Consider the following 11,157-nt stretch of genomic DNA (forward strand, 5'->3'; position numbering starts at 1 on the left):
ACCTCCTTGTTTTCAGTTTTTTTGTTTGTCTTTGTTTTCATTTTGGGGCGTGCTGTGCGGCATGTGAGATCTTAGTTCCCCAACCCAGGGATCAAACCCGCACCCCCTGCATTGGGAGTGTGGAGTCTTAACCACTGGACTGCCGGGGAAGTCTCTTTTTGTTCTTTTCTTTTCTGGTCACAAACTGCTTAAAATTTCAAGAAAACAGCAAGGGCCAGGTCTGGAGTGTCCAGACTTAAGCTGTTTTTCCTAATCTTTTCTGACTTAAAAGAATAGGACACAGAAGACATCACAGGTAACCCCTAAGCTGGGCTCTGTTGTCCTCTTTGAGGAGCTCAAATCTCTGTACCTCCCAGGAAAAGAAGGTTGTGAGGCTCCTGTGGGAGGCTGACATGCCCGCAGGTAACCCCAACCCCAGAATTCATGCTTTTCTACAGCGGCGGCCTGTCCTAAATGGGGGTGCCTGCTTGTGTTAAGAAATGGCTCCTAAAGGGGACTTCCTTGGTGGTCCAGTGGTTAAGACCCGGCGCTTCTACTACAGGGGTCGCAGGTTCGATCCGTGGTGGGGGAGCTAAGATCCCACATGCTGCGCTGCTCAGCCAAAAACAAAAAAAAGGAAAGAAATGGCTCCCTCCTTGCAGCAGGCTGCTGTGGACCCATAAGGAACTGGCTCCTTAAATTGGAGGATGGCAGACCTATGCTGTGTTAAACACAGCACGATTCCCTTATGTTTCCATATCCTCACCGCTGCATTTGACCTTCAGCCTGTCGCTATGAAGGATTCAGTTAGTGGCCAAGCACTGCTGCTAACAAGGTAAAATTTCAGTTGTGAGTGGTTTCAGTCTCCTACTCAAGAGGCGTAGGGGTGTGTGTGTGTGTGTGTGTGTGTGTGTGTGTCTTTTCTTTTCAGAAAGACCCCAAGCCTTTTGTTTCTCCGTTTTCCTTTTTGCCTCCAAAAAAAACAAACAAAAAACCAGAAGGGATTAAAAGAAAAAAAATCATTCCCAAGATTCTGCTTTTTAATCGTGACATGAAATCTTGCAGTCGTAAAGGAAGAAAAGATTTGGTAACACAGATATCATCACTTCTCTCTCCATGGTCAGGGCACCATGAACAGGGTGGGTGTGCACGTAATAAAGAGGGAACTCCCTTGTGGTGGATAAACAGCTCTGTATTTTCTTTTTGGCCACGCGACATGGGGGATCCTAGTTCCCCAACCAGGGATCGAACCCCAGATCCTCACCCCCCTTCCCCGTAGTGGAAGCACAGAGTCTTAACCACGCAACCCGCCAGGGAAGTCCCCAGCAGCTCTGTATTTTGACTGTGGTGGTGGTTCTAGGAATCTGTACAGGTGACAGAGTGGAATAGAACTGCACACACACAGATGAGTACATGTGAAAGCTGATAAAATACAAATAAGATCTAGAGTCAGGTTAATTGCATGGTATTCACATCCGTTTCCTGGTGTGACAGTGTACCAGCGTCAGGTAAGATGTAAGCTGGGTGAAGGGTGCATGGGACTCTGAACTGTTTTTTGCAACTTCGCGTGTGTCTATCATTACTTCAAAATAAAACAAAACAAACAAAAACTTGCCTGGTGGTCCAGTGGTTGGGACTCCGAGCTTCCACTGTGGGGGGGCACGTGTTCAATCCCTGGCTGGGGAACTAGGATCTTGCATGCCATGTGGTGTATGTGGCCAAAAAAACAGAACAAAACAAAACACCATACAACATTGTAAATCAACTATATTTCAATTTAAAAAAATAGAGAATACAAAAAAATACCATACACATGGTCAAAAGGCAAATGACAAACTGGGAAAATATCTGCAAACGATGTGAAACGGGATCTTATGTCCATTGCTCATGGGTTCTTGCCAATTAGAGGAGAGCTGAGCACTTCCACCAGGAAAGGACTCCAGCTTGTACACAGGTGACCTGAAACAGCGCTGGGACCCTCCCTCAGATGGAACGCCCACCAGCGGTGGAGAAAACAAGCGGCCCTGTATCAACCATGAAGAAAACAAAGGTCTCTTAACCTGCCACCTCGAAGACTGAGACCTCCTGCCAGCTGACACGTGTCCTTTTGTAGCTGCTCCTCATCCATCACCCCCACCCCGTGTCCCTTCCCAGGCCTTGTTGTCTGGGCGGGAATACAACTGACTGAAGTTTGGCCGGTGCTGAGTCCTGACCAAGGGAGGCAGAGGTAGTAAGTTCTGATGAAGAGTTCCTGCTTGAAGGACTTCCTTGATGGTCCAGTGGTTAAGACTTCGTGCTTCCACAGCAGGGGCCACGGGTTCGATCCCTGGTCAGGAAACTAAGATCCCACATACCATGAGGTGTGCCTCCCCCCCCGCCCCCCACAAAAAAAAAGAGTTCCTGCTTGAGGCCATTGCTGGGCACCAGCTGCCAAGCCTCCCGGGGCCTCTCCACTTTATTTCATAGGGGATTAAGGGCAAGACATCTTCTTGTTCCTGAGATTATTTTATTTTATTATTATTTGTTTATGTTTTTGGCTGTTTTGGATCTTCACTGCTGCGCACAGGCTTTCTCTAGTTGTGGCGAGCAGGGGCTACTCCTTGTTGTGGTGTGCGGGCTTCTCAGTGTGGTGGCTTCTCGTTGCAGAGCACGGGCTCTAGGCACACAGGCTTCGGTAGTTGCAGCATGCAGGCTCAGTAGTTGTGGCACATGGGCTGAGTTGCTCTGCAGCATGTGGGATCTTCCTGGACCAGAGATTGAACCCATGTCCCCTGCATTGGCAGGCAGATTCTTAACCACTGCGCCACTAGGGAAGTCCCGCTGAGATGATTTTAAACATTCTTTGGCTGAGCTTCTTACCCATAAAACACTTTGCAATCAGCAACACAGTTCAGTTTGCAACATGTATGACTATGGACTGATTTCCTTCATATATAAAGAGTGTTTACAAATCAATGAGGTCAATAGATCAAAAGAAAGGCAAATGATTACTCGTAAACACGTGTCTTAAAGCATGAAAATATTCACACACATAAATGTGCGTTTGAGTTACAGTGAGATGCCATGTTTCACTCCTAAGATTGGCAAAAATAACATGTAGTACTGAAGGAATGGAGGAACAAGCACACTTCACCAAGAGGTGTGGACACTGAGGCGTGCTCTTTAGAAGGCAACTTGGCAATATTCTTCAAAATTAAAAATTAAGATGCCTTTTGATAATTCTAGGAACTTACCCTATAAACTCAGACATATGCCCCAAACATGTACAAGGCTATTTGTTGTAGCATCCTTTATACCAGGGGTTGGTCCATTACAGCCTGTTGGCCAAATCTGACTGGCTGTGTGGTTTTGTAAATAAAGTTTTATTGGCACACAGCCACACCCATTCATTTACACATCACCCATGACTGCTTTTGAACTGCAAGGGCCAGAGTCGAGAGGTTGCAACAGAGACTGCCTAGCCCACAAAGCCTGAAATATTTACTGTCTGGCCCTTGACAAAGTCTGTTGACCCCCGATTTATAGGAAAAGCCCAGAATAACCTGTTATCCTTTGATAGGTGCCTGGCAAAATTAATAATGGCACATTCACAGGGCGGAATAGAAGGCAGGTATTAAAAGGAGAGACTTGGGAGGGGTTACCTTTCAGGAGGGAGGGTGTCTTTTTCCACTCTATATCTTTTTTGTACTGGTTTATTCTTTTCATTATTATGTTATTTTGGCTGCACTGGGTCTTCATTGCTGTGCGCGGGCTTTCTCTAGTTGTGGAGAGCGGGAGCTACTCTTTGTTGTGGTGCGTGGGCTTCTCAGTGCAGTGGCTTCCGTTGTTGTGGAGCACAGGCCCTAGGGCGCATGGGCTTAGTTGCTCCGCGGCATGTGGGATCTTCCTGGCGCAGGGATCAAACCCGTGTCCCTTGCATTGGCAGGTGGATTCTTAACCACCGCACCACCAGGGAAGTCCCGGTTTGTTTTATTCTTTAAGCCATTAAAAATAAAACTGGACCTCCCCAAATGATGGAGCAGGTGATAGCACGGAGACGAGGCCATCGCGCTGTTAGAAAGTCAAGTACCACAAGTGCCCCTTGCACGGGCATGGTCCCTGGTCTCCTAGCCTCTCAGCTGTTAGGACATACACGAAGAGGGGCAAGGCCTGCCCTCCCTCGTCGGTGTGTCCTGATTCCCCGACCACTGAGTCAAGTCTCTGGACAAGAAGAGGTGTGAAAGGAAGGCCACCCGCCACACCCTGGGATGGGCCCCTCAGAGGCACCCACGGGCTGCCTCGGGACCTCTGGGACTGTCTGTACTGGGCCGGCTGGCTGAGAGGCAGGGCATCTGCCAGCCCTGCCATGGCGCCCCCCCCTTCTGTGCCAGGGCAGCACCACTGAGCAAGCAGCCCTGCCCCCACCCCTGGACTGCAAAGACTGCCCTGGCCTCTGCTCAGTCTCTTCCCAGGACCCCCACCCACTCAAGGAGCCCCCATCACCAGCCCCAGGGGTTTAGAAGGAACCTCAAGCAGGTGGCAGTGCTTCCGTCTGGAATCGTTTAATGAGTCTACTTCTTTCACGCATAATTATAAAAGAATAAGAATTGACAAAAATATTTTCTTTCCATAATATGTAGAGGTGGTTTTTCTCTGGTGGGGTTTTTTTTTTGTTTGTTTTTTGTTTTTTAATTTTTTTTCTACCCGCCCCTGGCAGAACTCTTGGCGGGAGGGAAAGGAAACAGTAAGGAAAACCCTGAGGCGGGGAGGGTTCCACTCCCAACCCTGGAACCCAGGCTGTGCGGGCGGGCCAGGCAGAAACGTGTGGCCGGTTGGCTGGGCTGGGGAGGGGGCGGCCGCTGACCTGCAGAGAACGGGGCTGGGCACGTTTCAGAGCCTGCCTGAAAGCCGGGCCGGGCGGCTGCCCCGCTTCCCTGCGAACCGCTCCCGGCCTGCTGGGCACGACTCCCGCTTCGGGCTGCAGGTGCTGGCTGGGGTGACCCCCGCGGCCCGGCGGCAGACCCGGATTCCAGATGTAGGCGACCCTTGCTTTCTGTCTTTTAAATAATTAAGAAAAACGACCCCCATCTCCCCCCAAAAACAAAACACAAACATGATGCGGGTGGGTGGGGAGGAAAGGCAATCGCATGCTTCTGTGCCCCGGGGGCAAAGGCCCGGCTCCTCCGAGTCTCTTCCGGCCTCCAGTGCCCAGCGGAGTTGAGCTCCTGCCCCCAGACGATGGGGAGAGGAGGGATGGCTCGAGGAAGCGCCTCGTGGACGGCGGCCCCATCTCTCCATCCTGGCCACCGAGAAGCAGCAGGCAGAAAACCCAGGAGCGTGAACGAAGACGGGAAAAGGCGTTGGGGCGAAGGCGGCAGCTCCCGGGGCGGGCGGTCTGGCGGGGCCGGTGGGAGGAGGCGCTGTGGGGGCCACTCGGCCCCTCCCGCCTCGTCCCCGCACCCCGCCTCGATGGCGGCAGCGAAGCCACTTGTGCTCGGACTGTGCCGGCCCCGCGCGGCGGCCGCAGGCTCAGAGGTGCTCCTGTAGAAAGTGCAGCAGCGTGACTTCGTAGTGCTCGCCGGACTCGGGGCAGCGGATGCTGTGTCTCTCGTTGGGGTAGATCTGGGTGGACAGAGAAGGCCGGGCTGGTGGCACCGAGGCACCCCGTACCTTGAGCCCTGCCCCCCCACCCCTGGCTCAGAGCATCTCCCCTCAGGGCTGCCGTCCTGCCCCGACCACCCTGGGAGGGTGCAGAGAGGGAAAAGGTCTTGCTCTAGAACCGAGGGACCCAGGTTCAAATCCCCCCTCCACAGCCAACTTGCTGTGTAATTCTGGGCAAGTGACAGCCTCCCTGACTGCAGTCCACCCCCACCCCCTATGAAAGCTGAATGAAGATTTCAGACCTTGTAGAGCTTCGTGGCCTGAGTAACCTAAGGTCTCAAATACTTGCACATAGGAAAGCCTTAAGAAACTAGGCTGCTGCTCTATCCCCCAAACCCAGGAGCGCAAGGAACGCATCTCCGTGCAGGGGCTGGGGCTTCAAATCTCAGAGACGTTTGGTGCCCTCCGCCTGAGCCATCTTCACCTTACCAACGGGCCCCGTTGGGGACCGTACACGCTAAGGCCGCAGGACACCCCCACCCCCCACCAGGCTTTGCCAAGTGTTTCCTGGGTCCGCTGACCACCCGAGGGGGGATCATTCCCAGAGAGACGCAGCAGCGTGCTGGCGCAAAGGGTCGTGCCCAAGGAATCGCCCAGTCCCTGAGACCTGGCTGAGCGGAGGCCCAGGCTCTTGGGTGGACGGTGACAGGGATGCAGGTCTTGCCTCTGGCCATGAAGTGAGGGCTCCTGCAACAGGCCTGCAACCTATTTTAGACTCTAAGGATGCTTCACCCTAGGAATGCATCGAACTGCCCAGAGCTCTCCCCCTCCTCCACCCTTGCCTTGGTGAGTGCATCCTGGACGAATCACACGTCTGATCATACTGTCCCCAGCTCAGAGGTCTGCAAGGACTTGCCAGCCTGAGATGAAGACCCGGACTCCTGCATCCTGCTGCCCCCACGTTCGCCCTCATCAGGCCCCACTCCTTCCCGGCCTGGGGCAGACCCTGAGGCACCCACCCCTTTACGCCACCCTGGGGCCTGGGTGCTGGTTACCTCCTCCTGCTGGAATGTGAGGGCAGGGAGGGGGTCTGTCTGGCTCCCTGCTGTGCTCCCAGCCCTGAGTCCCAGGCCTGGTACTCGACAACCAATGAGATGCGTGAACAAGCTGGGGCTGTGAGCCTCCAGACCGACTGTTTCAGGGTGTCTGAAGCAGAAGGTAGATGTGCTCCATCTCCCTGCTCCCAGCCCCCAAGGGAACATCTTGTCTCACCCTCAGCTTCCCCTGGGCAGGCAGGGGCACAGGCCTCTGGGCCCCGCTGTATGCCAAATGGTTTTCCTAAGAGAACTCATTTGACCGTCACAACCTCTGGGAAGCAGGAGTTATCACATGCCCCTTTCACAGATGAGGAGATGAGGCCCAAGGTTAAATGGCCACACAGGGAGGGAGTGGCTATCCCAGTCATGAGGCTCAGAAGCGACATCTGAGGCTCCATCCTGGCCCCGCCTGACTCCTCTGCTCTGATGTGCAGCTGCCTCTGGCCTGTGTCTGGGGAGCCTGTGCTGTTGGGGGCAGGGCTGCCAGAAGGCACCCAACAGCTCTTCACCCCCAGGGAGCCCCTTCCCCCCTCCCCCCCATCTGGCAAGTGCATGCCCAGCCACAGGTGCCTGCGGCCTGTCCCTTCTGCCCGGTGACCCTCAGTTTCCCCGCTTGTTGGATGGCAACGTGTCCTCCCCTGACAGGACACAGCGCATGGAGGCATCCAGGAAGCAGAAAGACTGCGTGGTGGCTGCAGGTAATAACATCTGCCCCTCCCACCTCTAGCATTCCCCCGAAATCCACCAGGCCTCTCGCTCCCCACTCCCGGCCCGTTTGCGGCCGGGACAACTGACTGTGACTCATGTCCCACTGGCCCCCCGGGCCTCTCTCTACAAGGCTGCCAGAGGGATGCCCGACACCTCTCCTCACCCTTAGAACAAAATAGAGTCCTCCCCGAAGCCCACCCTTTACTGCTGAAGCCCCGCCTTCTCATGAGGTCCCCCACTAACCCGAGACCACGCCCCCTTACTGCTGAAGCCCCACCATTTATCGCTGCAGCCCGACCCCTTACCACGGAAGCCCCGCCCTGGCCTGACACCACGCCCCCTTACTGCTGAAGCCCCACCCCTTCCTGTGAATCCCCGCCCATGCCGGCGGCACTGCCCGGCTTGCCACGCAGGTCACCCCGCCCGGTCCCCGGCTCTTCTGCTGCTGGCTCCATCCACCCTGGTCGCCTGTCCGGAAGCTGCTCCCTCCCACTAATGTCCCGCCTGGTGTCCTCCGCAGCCCCCTCCCAGGCCTAGCTGAGCCCCCGCTCACTCTTTAGCGCCCTTAAATGTCACTTCCTCGGGGAATTCTCCTCTGACCCACAGTCCAGGTACCCCCGCCCACCTCAGATGCCTTCAGCATTCTGTACAGTTCTTTCAAAGCAAGGTTCTCGGTTGAAAATAAAACGTGCGCATGCGCAATCATTTTGGTACCATCCGCCTCCCTCCGCCCGGCCCAGTGCCCAGGTTGGACGTCGGGACCCAGGGAGCCGGGTAGGTGCGGAGCCAGGAGTCAGGCCACGGGTGCCCCCCACCGCTGCTGCCCACCCTGCGGGCTCCTGGGAGGAGCCACCCACCTGGAGCTGGTAAGGCTTTCCTGCTCGGATCAGCTGCGAGACGAGGAAGTTTGTGTGGAAAAAGTGCACGTTCTCATCCAGGAAGCCGTGCAGGATGAGCAGGCGGTTGGGCCTGGAAGACAAGGTCGGGGTGAGGGGCTGGGGCGGACCCGCTTCTCCCACCCCGAGGCAGTCACACCACAGCCCACGCTTAGCCAGGGCTGGGGGCCCGGGGCCCGCCCCAACCCCAGGACAGCAAGGGCGGAAGCAGCGGCTCAGCAGCAGAGGGCGGCAGAACCCAAAGCTCGGGAGCCACCGGCGGGTCTGGGAGAGCCCCGGCTTCCTTCCAGGCGAGGAGGGGAGGGGTGTGCGCAGAGGTTGTGCCTGGAACGCCCTGAGCTCCGGGGTGCTTCTGGAGCGGTGCTGCCCACGGGCACTCTGAGACAGTGGGATGTTCTAGACCTGCGCCACCCATCACCACCACGTGGCTGCTGAGTGCCTGACATGTGGCAAGGGGGGGTTGAGGAATCTTATTTTTATTCATAAATCAAAATTTTAAAAAGTAGCATTGACGTGACACTCAACCTAAAATCAACTCGTTTTAAAGGGAACAATTTAGGGGCATTTGGTGCAGTCACGATGTTGTGCCACCATCACCTCTGTCCTAAGTCCCAGAACATTTCCATCACTCTGGAGCGAACCCCCGTGCCCATGAGCGGTCACTCCCTGCCCCTGGCAACCCAAGTCGTCTGTCTCGATGGTTTTATGGTTCCCGTGAGTTAGGATGAATGTGAATGTAGATGAGGGCGGCCACGGAGCGGTGGGCTCTGAGCCTGACCGCAAGGTGGCACCTCTGGGAGCCTGGGCCGCACTCCAGACCAAAGAGAGCAGCCTCGCAGGGAGAGGGGCCCAGGCGGGGTCGGCCTGTGATGAGAACCTTGGCACTAAAGATGGGGCCCAGGGAGGACGTTCACCAGACAGAGCCACACCAGAAACTGGCCATGCCAGTTTCTTTTTGATGGGAGAATTGGAAGTCCATGCCCAAAGCGAGATATGCGACGTCAGAGCGGGTCCAACACACCTAGATGTTACAACCCCTGTGGACCAGTGTTCTGAACCACAGTGCCAAGACCCGCAAGACAGAGGCCATTCAGGTTCAGAACCAACTCAAGGGGCCCACGGTGGGCCGCGTGCTTGGGGAGTGAGGGGAGCCGTGGTGTGCCTCTAGACCGTCCCTTCCATCTCTCTGGGGGCAGGACTGGGGGGCTTCCCTCCCTCCTCGCTCCAAGAGACGCCGGTGCCTGCTTTCAGGGAGGAGCCGTGAGAAGGGAGGGCTGCGGGAGGGCAGGGGACACAAGAGCAGGCAGAGAGGAGGTGTGGAAGCCATGCCCACCCAGCCACAGGCGCGCCGGCTTCACGGAGGGCCGGCCTTGGCGACCCGGAATCGGGGCGGCTGGGGCCTTACTCATTGGGCAGCTTCTCCACATGCAGGGCCACGGAACCCGCCTCGTAGCCGAGCTGGTTGTTCTCTGGGACATCCATGTAGCGTTCCGTGTACCCTGTGTCGTAGGCCATCCAGACCGTGACTGGGGCGCCTGCGATGGCCACCTGAGGGCCACCGTGGATGAGGAGGAGGGGGGAGAAGAGAGAGAGACACACACACACAGAGGTCAGGTCCCGGGAGCCTGCGCCTGGCCAGCTGTCCCGGGGCCTCCCCCGGAGGACGTGAGGAGCGTGCATGCACACGGGGGCTGGCAGGGGCGGGGCCCTCAGACGTGTCTCCCCCGTGGACCGTGCATTGTCTCGGGAGTGTGGCGGAGCTGGACGAGCGCGCCCTGGGCCCACTGCCTTCCTGCCTCCTCCTCCTCATCGCCGCCCCGCGGTGCCCTGACAGTGCCGCCGGCCTGGGGGCCCTCCCCCGACGCTCTTCACACCATGCCCCACCTCTGCCCATCCGAGGCCGGGGTCCCGGGCTCAGCCTCCCACAGAGAGCTGCTGGCGGGGTTTTGTGCAGCCGGACGCCATCCTGGGGTCAGCAGTGGCGGGCAATGAGGAGGGGGGCTCGGCCTCGTGGGGCTGCTGCAGGGAGAAACAGCCACGTGGCAAGGCCCCTGCCAAGATGCCTCCCCCGGGGGGCGGGCTCCAAGGGGCACACGTGGGCACTGGCACATAGGAGGGAGGAGGCGGGGCAGGACCCACCTTGAACACCTGGGGCTTGTGGATCAGCCCCATGAGCGAGAGGAAGCCTCCGTAGGACCAGCCGTGGATCGCGACCCGGCTCAGGTCAATGAAGCCGTACTTCTCAGCCACGAACTGCAAGCCCTCCACCTGGTCCTCAATCTCCACCTGGCCCTGCGGACGAGGCCAGGCACCTCTCAGCGGCCTGCTCCAAGGCACGCGCCCTGCTGTCCCACCTCTTCCCCTGCGGGGAGCCCTCTCCCTCTTGGATCAAAAGCAGTTCTCTGGAAGCCAACCTCTCTCCGGGCCCCATGCAAACCTGCTCTCTGGGGTGGCGGTCAGACCGGCCTGACACCCACCCTGCCTTGCCATCTCCTGGCTGACTCTGAGAAAGTCACGTCCCCTCTCTGGGCCTCAGCTCCCTGATCCCCAAACTGAGGATGTCCACATGAGTAAGGCTGATTCCACAGAGGGTGTGAGGATGTGATGAGATGCTGAGGGTCCTGTACTCTGAGGCCGGGTGTATGCTGAGGCTGGATGAACAGGTGCTGTCATCACCGTCATCACCACCACCAGCACCACCGTCTCCATCCTCATCTCCACCACAACCAAAACCATCACCACCACCCGCATCCCCATCGCCACCCGCATCCCCACTGCCACCCGCATCCCCACTGCCACCCGCACCCCCATCGCCACCCGCATCCCCACCGCCACCCTCATTATCGTCGTATCATCACCATCAACATCCTGATCACGGTCACTGTCATCAACATCAC

General features: G+C 57.0%; 1 protein-coding gene across 3 annotated transcripts in view; it reads right to left on the reverse strand.

Annotated features, from left to right (window-relative positions):
- Window positions 1–1,808: 1,808 nt before the first annotated feature.
- The window catches only part of DPP9 (dipeptidyl peptidase 9), a 43,379-nt gene continuing 34,030 nt past the window's right edge, over window positions 1,809–11,157 (reverse strand). For 2 of the 3 annotated variants that reach the window (XM_057709220.1, XM_057709223.1), the window contains 4 exons: window positions 10,400–10,552; window positions 9,666–9,808; window positions 8,222–8,333; window positions 1,809–5,580 (listed from right to left, as the gene is read on the reverse strand). In XM_057709220.1, coding sequence (XP_057565203.1) covers window positions 5,488–5,580; window positions 8,222–8,333; window positions 9,666–9,808; window positions 10,400–10,552 — 501 coding nt within the window. In that variant the 3' untranslated portion in view covers window positions 1,809–5,487. Of the gene's footprint in view, window positions 5,581–8,221; window positions 8,334–9,665; window positions 9,809–10,144; window positions 10,280–10,399; window positions 10,553–11,157 lie in introns of those variants that run through there. The other variant, XM_057709222.1, reaches the window with a different exon arrangement.

The sequence above is a fragment of the Hippopotamus amphibius genome, chromosome 15, assembly GCF_030028045.1.
Source record: "Hippopotamus amphibius kiboko isolate mHipAmp2 chromosome 15, mHipAmp2.hap2, whole genome shotgun sequence".
NCBI classification, from domain to species: Eukaryota; Metazoa; Chordata; class Mammalia; order Artiodactyla; family Hippopotamidae; genus Hippopotamus; species Hippopotamus amphibius.